The sequence below is a fragment of the Silene latifolia genome, chromosome 10 (genome assembly GCF_048544455.1).
Source record: "Silene latifolia isolate original U9 population chromosome 10, ASM4854445v1, whole genome shotgun sequence".
Lineage (NCBI taxonomy): Eukaryota > Viridiplantae > Streptophyta > Magnoliopsida > Caryophyllales > Caryophyllaceae > Silene > Silene latifolia.
In genome coordinates this window covers 160,705,491-160,726,353 of record NC_133535.1, presented here as the reverse complement: position 1 = coordinate 160,726,353, position 20,863 = coordinate 160,705,491, and the positions used below count along the sequence as shown (strand labels likewise).

The 20,863-nt window shown below is 35.5% G+C and overlaps 1 protein-coding gene across 3 annotated transcripts; it reads left to right on the top strand.

Annotated features, from left to right (window-relative positions):
- Positions 1-9,696: 9,696 nt before the first annotated feature.
- Positions 9,697-19,319, top strand: LOC141606730 (E3 ubiquitin ligase BIG BROTHER-related-like). Of its 3 annotated transcripts, none has more exons than XR_012526793.1 (11): positions 9,697-9,909; positions 11,134-11,198; positions 11,417-11,479; positions 11,565-11,702; positions 11,805-11,965; positions 12,290-12,518; positions 16,245-16,282; positions 16,373-16,417; positions 16,706-16,830; positions 17,320-17,475; positions 19,031-19,319. XR_012526793.1 is itself a non-coding variant. In XM_074426002.1 (11 exons), the coding sequence occupies exons 5-11, from the start codon at positions 11,858-11,860 to the stop codon at positions 19,067-19,069; spliced, it is 693 nt and encodes a 230-aa protein (XP_074282103.1). In that variant the 5' UTR covers positions 9,697-9,909; positions 11,134-11,198; positions 11,417-11,479; positions 11,565-11,702; positions 11,805-11,857; the 3' UTR covers positions 19,070-19,319. The 3 variants fall into 3 exon arrangements, 2 of the variants coding, with proteins under 2 accessions (XP_074282103.1, XP_074282104.1); XM_074426002.1 differs by having other exon boundaries at positions 17,367-17,475; XM_074426003.1 differs by lacking the exon at positions 11,134-11,198 and having other exon boundaries at positions 9,820-9,909; positions 17,367-17,475.
- Positions 19,320-20,863: the final 1,544 nt, after the last annotated feature.

The following is a 20,863-nucleotide window of genomic DNA, read 5'->3' as shown; positions in this document are numbered from 1 at the left end:
TAAAAAAACTATTTATTCTCCTTATATTTTCATAAAGTATGAAATTCAGACAAATTTTTATTCTCATTTTTTAATTATTAGTTTATATATCATTTTACTTTATTTTATTCTCGTTTTAGGCTATCATTCGCATTTTGATTCATTATTTTCATTTCTAAGTATTTTATGTTACATATATTTTATATTTTTATCGCAAATTCTTGTACTTATATATGTGGTTGTTAATGAATTTTATAAAAAAATTGTATTGTATACATTTATTCAACATGTTCCAATTTAGTTTTGCACGAGTACAAATGTATAATCCTCTATACGCACGCATGGATGGGTTATACTTTTTGGATTTTGAATATAGGAGGCTAAAGAAATGACAAAAGTACCTTTCTTGACAAAAACAGGATAAACAATCTGTCATAGATTCTAATTTGTGTCTACTTAAGTCTCTTTGAACTACAAGATTAGCACGATAAATGGTGCTGTGAATGTAGTTTGATAAATAATTTTTTTTGAGTAAGTCTTTTTATAGACAATTTTACAAAATAATTTATCATAAAACTATTTTTTTTTACAATCACGAATGATATAAAATGTTTCATTAACAAAAATGGTCACCATTTAACAATTAATTCGGTACAATAATTAGAGTTGTTCAAAAACTGGGTTGTTCCAGTAAATAGAACCAGATCGGATCAGATCAGATCGGTTGTCATCCGATCTGGTCTGCGGATCTGAAAATCCAATCAACTCGTGTTTAGCCCGGTCTAATCCAACCAAATAAAAAAAGTTGGTTTTAAAAAGTGGTCTTATCCCCTAATCTGGTTTGGACCGAACCGGACCAAACCGATTAAGTCGGATTGGACGTGAACCGTTCTAATCGGATCCGGATCCGGGTCTTGTAAAATGGGATGTCCGGTGTCCGAGTTCACCTAAACCTGGTAAAATCAACCCGACTCGATCGAAAAGGCTGACCTGAGACCGGAAATTGACCAACTACAACCTTCGGTTGTGACCCGAAACCCGAATTGACCGCCTGACCCGAACTTTGTTGGCCCGGAACCGACCCGAAAATGACCAAACAAAACATAACTCTAATTAAACAACAGTAAGTCTCCTGGAAAACAGTCTCTCATAACATTAATGAGAGAAAAAATAAATAAACTAAAAATTAACTAAAAGGAACAAGAAAAAATAATAACTAGCTCTTATGAGAAAGGTCTCTCACTAATATTAGTGAAAAACCGTCTCTCTTAAGAATTTGTGATTAAACAAAAAAGACTTGAAATGACTAATTTAAAACCACACTCAATAATATTTACGATAAAATATAAAGAATCAATTATAAAAACTAAAATAAAAATAGGCAATAATAATAAACATACTTTTTTTCTCTCTTAATCATTGATCCGAAAATGACGAGACCCCGAAATAACCCGACCCAACCAACATACCCGAAAAATACATGAAATCCGACCCAACCCGACCCGACCTAACCCGATAAAATATTAGTTCTGAATTGGCCCGACCGAACCCAACCTAATTGACCCGTGTGTCAGGTCTAAGTTCTCCTGTCCGGTCGATATAATTCCAAAACGGCAACCGTCCCTAACGACAACCATAAACGGTGGCCTTTATACATTTAGATAAAATAATTTTTTGAGTAACTATTTTAAAAGACGATCTTTCAATAATTTATCATAAAACTATTTTATAGTTTAAAGTAAAATGATACCAAAAATAAAAAAAGAATCATCACGAATAATATAAAATGTTTCATTAATAAAAATGGTCACCATTTGGCAATAAATTGAATACAACAGTTAGAGTTGTCTAAAAACCGGGTTGGACAGGTAAACCGGACTTGATGGAACCAGATCAGATCGGTTGCCTTCCGGTTTGGTTTCCGGATCTGGAAAATCCAATCAACTGGTTTTTGATCTTATCCGGACCAACCAAATAAAAAAGTTGGTTTTCAAAAGTAGTCTTATCCCCTAACCTGAACCGGACCAAACCGGTTAAGTCGGATTGGACTGCACCCGGTCTATTGGGTATGGATCTTACAAAATGGGATGTCTGTTCTCCAGGTTCACCCGTCCGATCCGATACGATCATGGAACGGTAAACATCCCTAACAACAATCATAAATATGAAGACATGTACTTAACAAAAATAAGTCATTTTACGACACGTTCAATGATAAAAGTAATACAAATTATTGTATAGGGCTACTCTGTATATAAAACTAGCGTAATAATTAGATCTGACAAAATTGACCCGACCCGACACCCGAACTCAAGATCCAAACTTGACTCGAGCCCAAAATGACCCGTAACCCGACATGAATTTTTATTGTTGTAAACTGATTGTTACCCACAAATAACATGATAATAGTTTACTCGAACACAAAAAAGACCCGATCCGAATTCTGCAGACCGAAACGATCCGAATCGAAATTGACCCGCTCCAATCCCGATCCGGTTGACCCGTTTGTCAGATCTAACAATAACACAAATGTCAACTAAATTAGTTAATATACTTGTACAAAAATATTTTGTTTCGATAAAAGTAATACAAATTATTGTATAGGACTATTCTATAATATTTTGTTTTGACTACTTCCACATTTTAGTATTCACTATAAAGATATCAGAATTATTAAAAATAAACTTAAAATGTAAATATACTCGTGTTAATTAAGGGGCATTCTTCTACTGGGTTAGTCACATGGTAGAAGATTGTCCTATATGATATAAGATTGTCCTATATGAGATTGTTGTTAAAGAAATTCTTGATAAAACCGATCTTACATAGTTAGGTGTATAACCTGAGTCGAGCTCGAGTGCTCGACCCATCACCCAAAGGGAAGACCTCAACTTGACTCCTAATCTGAATTAATTTGACTTTATCCGACCCACCTTGGTTGTTTTCTTCCACATACGGATCATTATCGCTAAATAATTCTCTAATAACATACCTGAAATTATAGGCCTAGCAAATGAGAGAGATCGATTCTTATAATAATTTATGATAAAATTATCTTTGGATAACGATTTCCAATTCGTGTTTTTATAAATACTTATGAAAATTTTAATTAGTTTTTATAAAATAGGACAACAATTTTTTTTCACATGTGATATGACATGTCACCGAATCTTTTTCTTTTATAAGGTAAGAAAAATAGATTGATTAGCTGGGGTATGACCAACCTATCTCATTCTTTCGAATGAGTGAGGTAAATTGAAGTTACCGGCTTTCAAACCACCTCGAAAGAGTTTGACATGAATGTCCAATAAAAGCCATAAAGTCGGCAACCTTGTTGGCTTCACGAAACCAATGTTAAATTATCACTTCATCGAAAAAATGATTATAATTTCACATGCTTGATAATATTAGAAATTTCCCAAATACTACGAATTAAGTCATACCTAAATTATGACCTCCCACAATTAATTTTAAAATTACTAAGTATTTAGATATTAAAATACCTTTTTATCAAATCTTCTTGTTCTAATAATGTTTGTTATTTCATTTTTTTTTTTTATCATCACAGTTATTACAAAAGGGGATCCTCTTGGAGCACTGACGACACTTCAAAAGAATAGTAGATTTGAAATTGTATTATCGAGTGCACACATGCCTTTGATTAACGGTTTCACTTTCCAAAGAGTAGTTGAAGAAGAGTATCGCATTCCAGTCGTTTGTAAGTCTTATGCCCTTTTTATACTTCCGCCGTCCTAATCCTTTATTTATCATTTCGGTTTTATAAATGATATTTTAATTAAAAAGTAAATAAATAATTAAAATGAACAAGTATATAATATCTTTATTGTTAATTATATATGCTTTAATTTAATTCTTAAGTGTCATGCAACCACATTATAATTAGAACAAGACTTTTATTTTGTATCGACAAACGAATATGATCGACCTGATTGGATTGAATCGATCGATTCAATTCCACAAACTTAAATTTAGGGCGAGCTTAAATGTATTTCACTTTAAATTTTATTTTAACAACTTTATACGTACTGTGTTATAGCATGTCGGTCATCATTATCAAAAACCAGTTTGTCAAAACAAATAAAATTTGACATAATACAATTGTTTATGATTAAACCCGTTAATAAGCTGATCTTATCAATGAGACCGTCATATAGAACAATTTGAACTAGGGGTGAGCAAATTAGGTTCGGACCTAAAAAATGGACCGGACCAAACCCAGACCGAATTAGGTCTGGACCGAATGGACCAAATTTCATGCTTCTAATGACGCAACTTTAAAATATTATGAATCAAATTAATAGTATATCTTCAAAAAACATTATAAATTAGTATTGTCAATGATTTTCATAAAAAGAGTCGTCTAATAATTTAAATGCATTATTTAGCTGAATTAAAATGTAATTATCGTATACGAAATAGTGAAAAAACTAATTTTAGGACCATTCGGTCACCGGACCAAATATTTCGGGTTTGGTACGATCCAAGACCGAAATTTTTAGGTCCGGTCTTCGGTCCACTAAATTTGTATTTTCGATCTTCGGTCTGGTCTTGGACCGATTCTCAGCCCTAATTTGAACGTGTCTAATAAACACAACACTTTGTAGTGATGTCAGCAAAAGAGAAAAAGGATGCTTTGGTGAATAGCTCGGAAAGAAATGGATCATTATTTCTGATGGTGAAGCCTCCAAGTGTTCATGATCTCAAATACATGTGGGAATACGTAGCTCTTAGGAAAAAGAGTTGGGGAATTAACGTCGACATCGCAACGTATGGAATTGGAGTTGGAATTGAACTTAGTACCGAAATTGGTCCATCATCACAATCGACACAGCAGTCGAACAATAATCAGTTGATAACCTTATCGGACTCCTCTCAAGAGCAACAACAACAACAGTCGTTGATAGTCTTATCATCGTCGGACGACTCTCAAGAGCAACAACAGTCGTTGATAGCCTTATCATCGGACGACTCTGAAGAGCATCAACAGTTGATGATAACCTTATCTTCGGACGACTCTCAAGGGCAACTACAGTCGATAAATACCATTTTCGACCTTCAAGGGCCGCAACAGGGGTTAACTATCATTTCGGACCCTCAGCACCAGAACCAGCACCAGAACCAGCACCAGCACCAGCACCAGCAGCAGCAACAGCAGCCGATAACTATCATTTCGGACCCTCAAGACTTGCAACAGTCGATAACTGCCATTTCGGACCCACGAGAGCGACAGAATTCTGCAAATTCTGATAATGGAGGGAGCAACAACAGTAGTAGTGGTGGTAAAACAAGTTCGGGTAGCTCGAGGAAAAGCAAGATGCAATGGACACCTTTACTCCATAATAAGTTTTTGGAGGCTATTACTGTTATTGGCTCTAATAGTAAGTTAATTACTAACGTTTTAGTTAAAATTTCCGATTTTTTTTCATATACACTAAATCAGTAAGGTCGTCCTATGCAGGAGCGGTTCCCAAAAAGATTTTGGAGTACATGAATATCCCGGGATTAAAGCGAGAAAACATAGCCAGTCATTTGCAGGTTAATTTTCTTTATTTCACGTCTTAAAAGGAATAACTAATTAATATAACAGGATATTTTATTTTATTTTCTTGTAAATTCAGTCTATTTATTTTATGTAAACCAATAAGGTATAATATTCGTATTATTGCAGAAGTTTCGCATTTATGAAAGGCGGAAAAAGGATTTGGAAAATCCACCCATACGAGGCATGTCTATGAATTTGAACGAAAAACCATTCGGGTTGTCGAACTTCTCATGGACTCTTCCACCACCTCCCAAAAGTACTGTCTCCTTGTCAACCTATTCCAAGGCCTTAAACTTGAGCCAACAACAAAAACACCTAGAACAACAAGCAAGGGAATTGGCACAAACCTCTAAAGAACTTGCTCAAAGGAGTAGATCTCAATCTCAATCTCAATCTCAATCCCAATCCCAATCACAAGGGGTAAACATGCCTAACTCACCACCTAAGGACAAGGACAACATTAGTGCTAATAATCTTGTTCAAAGCAATTCAACTCAATCTATCAACAATTTTGATAGTACATTGTTGAATAAAAATGGACAAAATAGTAACAATTCAAGTCAAACTAATAGTCCTTTGGTAAGTTCACCCATGCAATTTATGCCTCCTAGCAATAATTGCATGCCTCTAGGGATGAATAACAATAATGGGTTAGTCAATAATTTGAACAATTTTGGTAATAACCCTTTTATGGCTCCTAATGCTCAACCTCAATTTATGAATCAAAATGGTTCATTTTTTAATGGTGGCATGGGTGGTAATATGGGTGTTAATAATCTTGCAATGTCGGGTTATCTGGGTCTGGGTCTGGGTTTGGGTCAGAACTATAATGGTATTGGGAATTTTGGGAATATGCCCTATAATTTCAACAATAATAATTTGTTGGGGAATAACAACTTCGCGACAAATGATCAACTGCTGAACATGTCCAACATGAACAATGTCGCGAATGTTAATTCAATGGCTAATAACTTTTCCGACTTGAACAATGGATCGCCTACCATGTTTCCAATGGTTAACCCGTCCAACATGAACAATGTCCCTACCATGTTTCCACCGGTTAACTTGTCCGGCATGAACAATGTTTATGCCGGGATGGGTGGATCACCGGTGAATAATGTTTTCGACCCAAACAATGGTGTCAACATGTTTCCACCGGTTAGCATGAATATGAATATGAACATGAACATGAACATGAACAGTGGCGGATATAATTTGGCTTCACCAACTAGCATGCCCATGGGCATGAACCAGAATGTGATGCCTACCATTTATCCACAAGCTAATGTGTCGGCCAGCATGAACAATGTCGTCTCTCCAATTACTCCATTGGCTAACTTAGCTGACATGAATGGTGGCACGGGTTTTGCTCAACCCGTGACTGATCAATCCGGCTCAAACAACTTGTCAAACTCGAACAACTCTGGCACCATAGACAATGTTTCAGCTGGACAAGTTGTTGTTGTTGCTGCTGCTGCTGACAATTCAAATTCAACTTCTCCGGTTAATCAACCCGTGGCTGCTCTTGACAAGGTACGTGACTTGATAATTAATGAAAGGGTGCCATCGGGTGACGCCGAGATTGCGTGCTACCCTCTCACATGCATCCTTTATTAAAGGGGTTTCCACTTATTGCATGTGAGAGGGTGACGCCAAAATTGGATGACACCCAGTAATGCCAACTCATTTTCCATTTTTAAATGAAACAATTTTGACTTTTTTTTTTTATTATTTTAAATTCTACACTCTCCTAACCAGAATCCTAACTTATCACTGATTAGACATTATATCAACTTCATTGCTTTTGCGAAAATTACATTTGTCATTTAAGTTTTCGAGTTCTAATATGTTATAATCGATATTTATATCTCGTCTTTAATCATTAATGTAATTTATTTATATTTGATTAGTTCTAATTTTTTAACAAATTTATTGATTTATTTTGTTTGTAGGATATGTCAAACTTTGACTTTGCTGGGGCAGCACCAACTCCTCAGGATTGGGGACTTAACAGTTTGGATGATTTCTCCATGGTATATATATCTTATTTTTCATTTATTTACTTCTACATTTTGAATTATGAAATGCCAAAATAATTATTTGTATACTTGTAATCAATTTGTATTAGCACATATTTCGTCTTAATTATTTATTTACCTTTTATATTTTTCACAAGAAATATTTTATTAATCAGAAATAAACAAATGATTAAAACATGTCCCTATAACACATGATTGAAAAACTGAAACAAAAAATAACTAGATTCTGGCTCCTATAATAATAATAATAATAATAATAATAATAATAATAATAATAATAATAATAAAAACGTCACATATGCAATAATTTTTTACGTGTACTATTATTTTTAAACGAGGGATCTTCTAAATAAAAGTGATGATTTTTTTTTTTCCAGAATCTTCAGGAGTATGCTATGGATGATCTCTCTGCAATGTTCCCAAATGTTGGTGCTTACGGAAATGGCAATTAGCTCATAATGATTGAATATGAATCTTGTTTTCAAGTCAACGTGACTTTATAGTTGGGAAAATGTCATACTCAAACTATGGTCGTCAACAATTGCTTTGATTTGAATGACTTTGATTTTAAGACTGAAATATTTGGCATGCCATTTCAAGCATTTATAATGTTAGATAGATATCGTATAGAATTATTGATTGAGTCTCAATTATGAGCTTCAATAGTTTGTGGGCTATAATGTTCACTTCATCAAACCTATGTCACAACCATGGATGGGTAAGGTTGTTCAAGGGTTGGACTAGTAAATCGGACCAGCCAAAATGAACCTCATCGGTTGTCATCCGATCTGAACCTCCAGTCTGGAAAATTCGGCCAACGGTTTTCGATTCCGTCTGACCTAGACAAAAAAAAAGTGGTTTTAAAACTAATCTAAACCCCTAACCTGGGCAGGGTCGGATCATACAGGATCGGACCATATCGGCGCGGTCCAATCAGGTTCTGTATCTAAGTTTGGAAAAATTGGATGGACGGTCTTTGGGTTTATCGGTTTGTTCTAGTGAACACTCCTAACCACGGGCTCTGATATCACATTGGATACATGTATGTATCTCTTCTGCACCCATCAGGATGAGAAATAGTCTACAAGGATAAATCAACTGGTTATTTAGTGGTCAATTCCTTTCCTAATTGGTATATGTGATTCACTTACATGTGACATCTTTTTTATGAGTTAGTCTCATGTTTACGTGTAAGTGTTTTAATTGACCTTAACATAAGTATAAAACAATATGGGAAACCCAGAGATGTCACATGTGAGTGAACCACATATACAATTAGGAGTTTTGTTACCCAATATTTAACGTGAACTCAACCCATGTCCGGCCCAAGCCCGCTTGTCAGTGGGCCATAAATTATCGAGTTTTGTGACCCAATATTCTTAAAATGGACCTTAACATAAGTATAAAACAATATGGGAAAAATTCATTACCCTAAAATTTTATTTCTAGGTTTCCCCCTAATTACCCCACTAACCTGATTGCCACCTCGGTGGCCTCCAATTTTTTATTAAAATAAAAAACTCATGATTACACTAGAAGTGAACAAATGCCTGTTTGGCGGGCTCATGTTAAATTTTCGGTTCATAAATAGTAGGTTTGAGACAAATTAATAGGCTACTAGTTTAGATCCCGCGCAATAAATGCACGGTATTTATAGAATTTTTATTTTTAGAAAAAAAATTAACTATAAAACTAATCCAAAAATTTGAGTAATGTCATGAATGTGTATATTTTTAAACAAAATTAATGAAATTGTTTATAAATTTTTTATTAGCATATTTTTTAGGTACGATTTAGTATACAAAGAACGATTTTTTTATCACAAAAATCTTAGAGACGAATTTTAAATAAGGGATTATATCAAAACAGGAAAGTAAATAAGAGATTTTATCAAAATAGGAAATGTGCTTTTAGGCGGGAAAACTTAGAGCTTCTCCTATTCTTTTAGTATATAGGGGATTCTGTTATAGTTTTCTTAAAATACTTTGTCTATGCCCGCTTATTTTATAGGCCCGATAAACATCTCTAAATTTACACTTGTTGCAAACTTGCTCCCTTTTTATTTTTTATTTTTTTTACTTCTTTAAAAATTCATAAAATCTTGACTTTTAGGTCAATGTCTTAACTACTAGGACAGTGACACAGAGGAAAGAGATATGAGAGTGTTGCAACTAAAATTATTTTTTTTCATCCATGAAACCAAAAATTACCAAATACCCATAATTGAATACCTCAATTATTTCATGAAATCTGGTGATTTTGTGGTCAAGATGCTATCTTTTATCCAACCCATTTCATAATTTCGCCTAATTTATCTAAATTCATCAGGTAATTCCTCACTTACTCACTTTTAATCTCTTTATTTATCAGTTGAAATGATTTTAGTATGATGATGATCTACAGGATTGCATTTTTAATTTGTTGGGTATTTCACATTCATCATTATTTGCTTTTATGATTATAGATTTGATGGGTTTTTAGTGCATTTTGCTTTATAATTTAAGGTTTTAATCTAGTTAATGATTAATTACGTCCCCGTCTCGATTATTTGTTTACTTGGTTAAAATACCGCTCCCAAAGAATAAATAGATAATGTTTTTCTGTGTTGCGTGAATAATTGATTTGTGGAAAAAGGGTCATTTTCAGCTGATTATATGAAATGATGGAATATATGACAAAGTCAGACAAAATCAGAAATTTACTGTCACCATTGGTTGTTCAAGGGGACAAGCTTGTTTGAAGAAACTACTATGATTGTCCGAGGAAATTCACTAGAAATGTAGTTGGTCTCGCTTAAGATCGTTGTATGGGTCATTATTGTAAAAGAGACCCAAATTATTGAATTCACCAACATGATTATCAGTTAATTCTCGAGTTTGTTTGTGTTAGACCGTCGTGTGAGATAATATACTCCCTCCGTCCAAGTCATTTGTTTAACTTTGATTAAAATACCCCCTCACAAAGAATAAAAACGGTAAACAGATGATTGAGACGGAGGTAGTAGTTAATATACTCCGTAGTATTATAAAATGAGGTGGTGTTAAGTGACAATTTGTACACTGCAAAAAAGGTTGACTTAGTAATATATATCCTAGTTTATAAGTTGTGATTTGCTGTGTGTTTCCTGGTTGAGTGTAGTTTTGATGCTAGGAGAAATGATTTTCCTGGAATATTCATGGTATAGTTGGTGGTTGACTTGATGTAATATGGTCCATAATAAGATTTTGCAACATATTTTAAGGAATATAAGAATTGAACAAGGTCTTTTTCGTATGCCTCCTGCGTTCATGGACGTGGCATATCTAGAATCCAAGTTTAATATGCTTGTCTGTCTTTATCACTGTAAGGTAAGGTCTGTGGACAGTGATATTATGGACATGAAGTCCAAATTCTTGGTCAAATAACAAAATAGCTTCATCAAAAGCAAATTCAAATTCAAATTCATTACGAAATCCAACTATTTAAATTTACTTTGGATGTCTTCTTCGTAACCTTCTTTATTATCCCTCGTCCAATTGCTCATTATGGACCCGCATCTTGGTGTTTGTTAAGATATCTTGAAGGTAACGAGAAAAGGGAGATTCTTTAGAAGGGCGCACACTTATATTTCATTAAAGGTAACACTTTTGCATTATATGTTTTCAATTATGTCTTTTTGTGTAATGAAAAAATGAAAGGAAATGGCTTTCTAAGATTTGAGATCATTCCATGGCCTCATCTTGGCGATCTCCGTTTTTTTTTTTTTCCTTTCCATTTAACCATGATCATGCTTTACACAATTTTTCCTGGTGTATGTTTTTATGATACCAGCCTTGCTTTTTGTGGGCATTGACAGATTTGACTTGTCGGGGAGGCTGCACGATTCCTAGGGATTTTCGGATATACAACTTAGTTTCAGGTAGGACTTGTTTCAGGATTGGTTTTCAAATGCAAAGGCACAATCCATTTTAACTTACTGATACCAACTATTATTTGTTTTTCAGTTCTTTGCTCGAGTTCTTCTTTCCTTATAATCCGCGGGCTGAGCTAGCTTTAGCTATTTGTGCAAGTTTCATCTGTGGTATCTGCGAACAGGAAAGATTATTCTACTATTGGAAGGCATAGTTATATTCTTTCACGAGGTACTTTTTTTTTTGTTATTGATTGTAAATTTTCAAAGATGGATCACATATTTTCTGCGCTGTCCATTATTCCCTCTCATGCCGATAATATTATGAAACCAGAGTGAGAGTGTAAACAGTTGAAAAAGAGGGCTGAAGCAATCTTTTCTCAGTAGATGATGGCGAGCCAGCCGTGGCTAAACCAAAATTTCCCACCAGAGGTTGAAGAAAATTTGGCAGATTTGTTCCCTGATCTTTCTGTTGAGGAAGCTCTTCAGCATCAGGTTACCCGTCCTCCCTTTTCGCCTTGGTATTAAATCTGGGCCATGACACAAGTCACAACATTCTGATTGAGCTATAAAGGTTTCCATTATTACCGGGACTGTATTCTGGGGTGGTATTGGCGCAGTTGTGGCTTATGGACTGAGATCGTGCTCTAGCCTCTAGGGACCATTTACGAAATCAAGTCTCAAACTTAGATTTAATACCATGTTATGCTCCCCAAAAAAGAGATCATTTTTGCCCTTTTGGCTGACCAAAGACTTTAGCAATATTGACAATAGCTGGTACCTGAGTTAATCAGCTTTTCTGTTTGATTTAAATTTCAGGAAAGTCTCTATCAATCACTGAAGATAAGCTGTGTCAACCTAACAGCTACATCTTCTGATAATGAACCTCGTAGCAGCCGAGGACACTCATGGGGAGAATCTTCACAGTCTGGTAGTGGTGACTATGATTTAGCTTTGGATGAAGCTTTGGCTAGATCTCTTCAAGAGGTAGACTTTGATGATGAAGTTGAGCATGTTGCTATTTCTGAACCAGTGCATATTTCTTCCAGTAAGTAGTATTCCGTATCAGAATCCTATGTTCAATGCTAAAGTTCCAGAGTATATTGCCTTCATTTTAACATTTTTTCACTCTTCATTTGAACAATTTGTCTCTGCCTTTTTTCTATGTCACTTATGTTTCCCTCCACATACCCGGCTTATCCCGTGCCAGTTGTTTTTCCGACAACTATGGATAAATATTCTCGGATGAAAATGTTTTTTTTTTCTCCCCGCTTTTTCCCCTTCCGTGTCATAAAGTCTTTCTATTATTAAGGATGCTTCGGGATATCCGATTTCGTGATACTTGTTGCATCATTGAACAATAGTAATTTATTGTTTAATGCGTACACGAGTGTATTTTGTAACAGCTTTAGAAAAAAATTTAATGTTCTGCATTAACTTTTCCATGCACTTCATAATCATTGCCTTTGGAGTGCCATACTGCCATGCATTAGTTTGGAACCTCTCTACCAAGACTTATACCACTATGTTGGCAATCTTGGCATGTGTTATATTAGCCACTCTGAAAACCAAGCCTGGTTTTGATAGTTGATACCCATTTACATAACGATCTACATAATATCTAACGCCTCCAACGAGTACGTATTCTAGAAGAGAAATTCCTAAAATATCTTTAACATCAGGCAGCGGCGGATTTGGGGAGGGGAAAGTGAGGGCACGTGCCCTCACGTGACGAAAAAAAAAAAAGAAAAAAAAAAACTGAAAATATATGTTTACATATTTAGAGCGCCTATTTTTAGCATGATGATGCTCTTGGTCTGGTGGTAAGTGGCTTATAAACTTCCCTGATGGTCTCGTGTTCGAATCTCACTATGGTTAGGTTTGGCTTATTTTTTTGTATGTTCAAAGTTAGATTTAATTAATTGAATTTCAAAATGATGCTACAAGGGTTCGAACCTGGGACGTTAGGCTAATATATTCAATGATTGTCCAACACACCAATTACATACTAATATTGTTTGTTAAGCATATATATTTTTATATCTATAGAATTATACACTTTTAGAAGTAGTTCCATGTAAAATTTCCCACTGTCTTATAAATAAAGATTATGGTACTCTTTGGTTAATTTTTTTACTATTTTCATGACGATAATATATCAAATTGAAGGGGTCTCTCGAATTTTTTTTACACAGGACCCCCAATTCTACAGCCGAAAATGGATATTCCCTCTAAAATAATGCACTTGGGCTTGTTGGTATTTGGTTTAGCCGTTTAGGGTTTGTTGATATATTTTTTCTTTACGATTATATTATTATGTATTGACGATGAAAAAATTTTAATGTATAAAAGTTGTCCGCAAAATTTTTTTTTTTGGGGTGTGCCCCCCCTTTAGTCAAATCCTGCATCCGCCACTGACATCAGGCATACCTAAAAAGCAGACTAGCTATTTTTTTTTTCCGTAAAATAGACGATAACTGAGTCCGAGCAACATAGCATATGACAAACCTTATGCGTATATAGTCCTTTACATAATTGCGAGTTCTACCAGTGCTTATATACTTGTATATCAATATTTCCATGTTTTGAGTGATTGAGCCAATTTTTCCCTTGCTATAATAAAGTCATTTTGCTCAAATGTCGATCTTATCAATTTATCATTACCTTCAAAATCATTGTGGCATCGTTAAAACTATATTAATTGACGTTATTTAATGTATACATGAGTGTAGTTTTTAACAGCTTTAGCAAATTTTAATGTTCTGCATAAACTTTTCCATGTACCTTAAAATCATTGCCTCTGGAGTGCCATACTGCCATGCATTAGTTTGGAACCTCTGTCAAGACTTATACCACTATGTTGGCAATCTTGGCATGTGTTAATATGTTGGCAATCTTGGCATGTGTTATAAGTTCTTTCATGGTTATGATGTATGATCTCATGTTTTCTGATTAAAATTTCCATGCATTTCTAAATCATGGCGGTGGTCTGTCGAGTGGCCTACTGCCATGCATAAGTTTGGAACTATGTTGACAAGTATTATAAGTTTCATCTTTATTCTCCCATGTGCAACTAGTATGCCCTTGAATCAGGAGGCCCAGTAATATATGATTTGGCACAACTAGATAAGGCGCGTGCTTTACGTGTGGTAGGGTTGGTCATGATTCTGCGAGCTTACTGATTTTTCTTCCGTTCTATACTTGGATCTTTGAAATAAGTATATGGAATGATTCCGCGGCTTTAAAAGGTGGATTATTTACTAAATTGCTGACAGAGCCCGATAAAATATCAAGGCTGTAAGTGAGTTGATTTATTATTTATGTAAATGGAGGATGACTAAGGTGATGTTACAAGAAGTTTCTCAGTGGCATTTACATCAATTTTCCATCACAGTATCTGATTTACCTTAGATAGTAATGTTGCCTAGTGAACTTAGAGGTTGCCACACTCCTGAAATTATTTTGGGCATAAGTGATTAACTGCTATTTGAAGTCAAATTCCATAAATGGTAACTAAATCATATTGTCATAGAGGGTCTGAAGGTCTTCAATTTTGTTTTGGGAGAATCGTGCCGTATATAACAACTAAGTGAGGTTAAATGATGACCTGATGACGCTAAAGAGTGTCGTTGCGAGTTCCTTGATGTCTTGGTCTGCCAACCTACATTAGACACTCCACTTTTACCTTGTGTCGCATACATCACAGCCTATTTCCGTCATGACACTTCATCACTTAATTGTAGGCAAAAACCATGAAAGCTTTCGCAAATAACCTTATTGTACAGTCTAACATGCACCCGTGTCCAACAGTTTTATACGTGGAAATGCGATGTTGTAGATCAAACCAGCATGTCTGCCTTCTCCAACTCCAAGCCTCTCGTGAATTTAATGTGGAGTTATAATTGATGCTTTGTTTTGAGAGTGTCTTATATACTTCGTAGTACATAAGTGCCGGTTCTACATGTGCTTGTTTACTTCTCTATGAATTTCCATGTATTGGTTGAGCCAAATTTTCAATTTATGTATATCATCACCTTCTAGCTACTTTCCTTTTAGCTTTTTTTTCTTTCCTCAATTTAGGGGTTTTATTTAATTTTTAAAAAAATTATTTGTTCCTCTCTCCTTTATTACACCTTTTTTACCAACAACTCTCTTATATATTTTTACTTGGTTCACTTTTAAGGTATTCCGGACCCTTAAATTTTTCTTCGGTTTTCAAATCTTTATTCTCGATTTAAATTTTAAGTTTTTATAATAGAGATTTCCGGACTTCGATTTTTAAAACCTACTCCGTATAAGTTTACCTTGACTTTTGTATTATGTTTCACTCTCCCTTTGGTTTTTCATTTTTCCTTTTCTATTTTATTCGCATTTTGAGGTGTGCGTTCACTCATGCACGGTTCTAAAGGGTGATTCATGTCAGCCGACCCCAAATCATTTTGGGATTAAGGCTCTGATGTTGTTGTTGTTGTTGGACCTATTGACTGTCGTAGTGTGTTGTTAAAGGAATCTTTAGCCTATTTTACTTCTTGTTCGGAGGATTTAATCGATCCTAGACTCCTAGCTAGAATGCTAGATGGAGTAAATTTTGAAATTGCCGATTATGATATGTTGGAATGAAAAGGGGTAAATCTCATTTAAGAATTTGTAAACAAAGAAATCCATTCATGTAAATATGTTCTACACTTCTACAGACTGAAAAGCAAATTAAATTCATAACTCCTTATATAGACAGGATTTGTATTTACCTTTACCTTTTTCTCATGACATTCAGGAAATACTGAACATGCTGCTGGGGGTACATCTGTCTCGGTAATTTGATTAGGAGCCTTTATCACATGAATTTATTGTCTCATTCGCATAGCCTTGTTCACGAAGATTATAATGATATCACACTCGCAGGCAGCAGAGGAAGATGAAGTTGATCCAGATCAAATGACTTATGAGGTAAGTTAGGGATTTGTTTTCCCTTCGTGTTATATTGACACCACAACGCCTTTAAGGTTTTAGGTTTCAGCTTAGGTTTCAGGCTATCAGCTAATGATAGTTTCCACATAAAGCTAGCGTATGTCATCTTCTTATCTTGACAATTATTTTCCGACCTTTTGTTATACTACCTCTGACCTTTTGTCGTAGTACTGGAAGTTTCAGTATTACCAAAACAACCCAAACTTTCTTGTGTTAGAATTTTGGAGTTTGAAATATTCAACTGGTTTAAAATTGTGTACATGACAGGAACTGCAATCCTTAGGGGAGTCCATTGGCAGGGAAAACAAAGGATTGTCCGAGAGGGAGATATCAAGTTTGCCATGTTTCAAATATAAAGTTGGATTATTCTCAAAGAGACTAGATATTGCACCGTGAGACCTCTTTTGTCTTCTACGCATTTATCGTTTTTCTCCACTTCCATGTCCTTTGTTGCTTGTTTTTTGTCTGTGGGATGATGTTTAATGTTGGTGTATCTGAAACCATCACGCATATTATGATCACTGGTATGATTTTATATGTTGACTTCTGAATATATACTAAACTACATCTACATGACGCAAAGTTTTCAAAAGAGGGCAAGTGTGAAGGATATATATGCCAAATGTATAGAGAGTGAATTATGTCGATAACTGAACTCAAAAATTTTAAATTGAGTGACGGAATATGTAGTGAATTCACATTAATGTAGCGAGTACCTAATTACCAAAATGGTACATTACGTAATCTTTATGAGCATAGCATAGACTTCTTTAGAGTGTAAACAATGTAGGTTTAGATATTCTTGTGCATTACATTATTAGAACCTGGTTCTTTGTAATTTAATCACATTGCGTGCCTGACCCCTCCTTATCGCGCACTAGGTGGGGTGATACCGATATAGTTTACTGATGATGCAATGCTTTGTTAGTTGTGTGATCTGCATAGCGGCATTCAAGAACAAGGACCACGTGACTACTTTGCCTTGTGCACATAAATATCATTCAGACTGTATACACTCTTGGCTGAAGCTAAATAAGGTAAATTACTTGCCCTATCTTTCTTTCTACTATATTTCAGCTTTTCCATATTTATTGTCCTAGTTACGAATATCTACTGCGTGAACCTTTGCATGATCGATGACAATGTAAAGCTTGTCAGTTGTCATGGTATCCCTTGTCGACGTGATCCATCTCTTTATTTGATACAAACTTGTGTGCAAATATTTGGGGAAGATGTGTCAATAGCCACTGAATTTTCATTTGCATGTCCATGTACATATTTATGTTTTGGCAATGGAATGCTGCATCCAACTTGGGAACGATTTATTTATATGGAAGTGCTGTACACATTGGCGTGACGTTAACGTTGACGTTGGTAGCATTGCATAGTTCAATATTCATTCACCTTGTGTCAGTCAACCCTGACCTAAAGTTTAAAACATTCGTTACTTTGCATTAGTGCAGGAGGGGACAATTGCTAGTTTATGGTCTAAAATTTACGCAGCAACAAAAACTTTAACCTATGGCGTAAAGGGTCAGGCAAACCCCAGGGTCGGGGGTAGTGTGTGAAGAGCTATTAGGTATTTTAGGTTATGGTCTAAAAGGTATACACAGTCTTGCCTGCAAAAGACTATTTCCAAGACTTGTAATAAATTATTAAATTGTATCGAGAATTGCATTGAATTGCAGTTACTTCACATTTTACAACTGCTTTAGTAAGCCCTTTTGCTTTATTACATCATACCCGTTCGGATTCAGCTAATTCCTTGCGTAATTTCTTACGTTTTGTTTCCTTGGCCGTTTGTGTTCTTTGCATTTCCTCATTAGGCAGATTCTACTCGTTTTAGGCATCCCCAATTACTACCCTGCCTTTACTTTCACCTTATCTCCTTATCTATCAAGCCATCCTACCGCCACCCTCCTCAACCACCATCCAGGCCACCACCGCCAACCACCCTCCAGAATCTCTCCTCCGTCCCAGAAAACAGCTCTTCCCACCGACAGCATCCAGCCCTAGAACACCACAATCCTTGCCCTTTCATGAAAATAGTTCCCGACCTGCGAAAATCTCTTCAATCCGTCCAAACCACTCCCAAATCCCACCACATGGGAAAATCCACTCCATCCCCGAAAACTCTAGAGCCCCAAAAATCTCAAAGAAGGAGGAGGCGGGTTTGAGGCAGATTTAGGGTTGATGAGAGTATGAGTGGATTTTCAACCAGGTAGGCGGGTTGTTGGTGGGTAGGGGTATTGGATGACTTTAGTAGATAATAGGGAGGGGTGTATATGTAACTGTAATAACCACACTACCTGCATGAAAAGATCTAATTCAAAATGTTAAAAATCAGTTGAGTAGTATGTGAACATGAAAATATGCTTGCTCGGCTATTCTAGATCTACACTATCAATGAACATAGTGATTGGTAGTTTTTGCTTTCGATATCTTCTACTCCGTATATATGGATATTGTTAAGCGATCCCGTTGTTGAGCATTTGAGCATGTTTACTACTTGTGGGACCTGTCGATGCACGTCTTTTTCTTGCGATTAAATCTTCTTAATGACTGATTTTTCGCGATGTGGTTTTTCCCCAGAATTGCCCAATCTGCCAAAAGGAGATTATATTCTCATGATCGTCTTGAAAGGGAGATTTTTTCCCAGTCCAGTGGCCAGAGTCTCAAGTTCTGTAAGCGTCTAGCTACGATAAATTGTTTTCTTTGTTTGCTTCACAAAGATAGGAACGTTCCCCTGTACAAATAGACTACTACCGTGATTGCATATGTATTTAATATCTATTGTTCGTTAAACTAGTAGTATAATATTTGAAGGATGTAAATTACTCCAGATGAGAGGAAAGCTCCATAAAGGTTGATTTTAAGAATGACCTTGATGAGCAATTTGATCATTCACACTCAATTTAGTTTATTTGTTATTGAGTTTTTTATCAAAAACTACCTAATCATAAATACTACCTAAAGTTTTTAATTTTGCGAGAAACTACCTAAATTTTCTTGACTTTTGTCGGACACTACCAAATTGAAAAATCCGATCAAATTAGACAAAATTCTAACTCGAAAACATTATTTTTGGCATTGAACCTACATTATTTACTATATTTAACCACCGCCAATTGTTTTGATTAGCTACTAACACATTTATTTCATTTTTTTACTACAATTTTGACTAGCTTGGCCGAGATTGTGGCTAATTTGGACAAAAATTATGATTAATTCGATTGGCATTTTGAGTTATTTGTCGGAATTTTAGTTAACTAGTTGTTGCGCCGCGCCCTCCCGGGCGCGGAGCCCCAATTCGATTAATTGTTTATAAAAGACCAACAGGAATCTTGTCAATGTACCGTGCATTGGCGTATAGAATAGAATGTTAATACTTTGCTAATTTGGTCTCAACCATTTAACAAACATATTGTGCAAATTCATATAGGACGCCTTAGGGGTTAGAATGTACAATTTTACAGCTGGGTCACGAATTTGGGCGTATTGTGCAACACCGGAAAGTCATAATAAAGGCACGATGATAGAGGCTAGCTAGGATTAAGATGGGACAAAGTGAGGAATGCATGTAATTTGCAGAAAAGATAGCTACTTATACACAAAACGTAAGGTTTGTCTAGTAGTCATATGTTACTAACAATCGGCTATATCCAGAAATTAGCTGCTGTTTTTTACTTCCAATCCAGCTTTCCGTACAACTGTTTTTGGGCTATCTAACTCTGAAACCTTTCCTTCTTATACTTGGGTTGAAAGTATGCACTGGTTATAGAAGTGTACCAAAAGTTGACAAGATAGCCCTGGACTATTTTGTGTTTAGAATAGAGAGAATTGTTTGAGCACCCACTTCAACTCTTGAGTTCGTGAAAGAGCAGCGGTCGGCATGACGTTCTTAGTAGTCCTTAATTTGTCCTCGACGTAGTCAAGGTAGCCCACTCGTTCCTACATATAAGTCGCATGTATTTATGGTGAGGCTCAGATGATAATATACATATATCGGAAGTGCATATATGTTGCAAATTCTGAAAGTTCATGATAAACAACACAACATGAATAATAATCTAACTAATATGAAATTCCAAGTCGATATCTCCACCCTTTGCTCCCTTGGGAGTGTCAGGAAACTGTTGTCACACTCTCAGTACCCGACAACGGTCTTTTCGGCATGTCAATATTATTCTACCACTAATAATAAATCAGTGCATTTTCATGTGAAAACGGTGGTGCCAAGCCCTCGGCACAAACTCATTTTCCTAAAAAAACAGGACATTGTTTCCAAAATGTTTAGAGAATGAATAACTTGTTTCCAAAGTAGCGTAAAGAAGACATCTATGGCAATCAATGTGAACAATTGGCTTACTTTTATATACGAAAAGGGTACTTTGATAACTTATACCTTGAATAAGTCACTTTTTC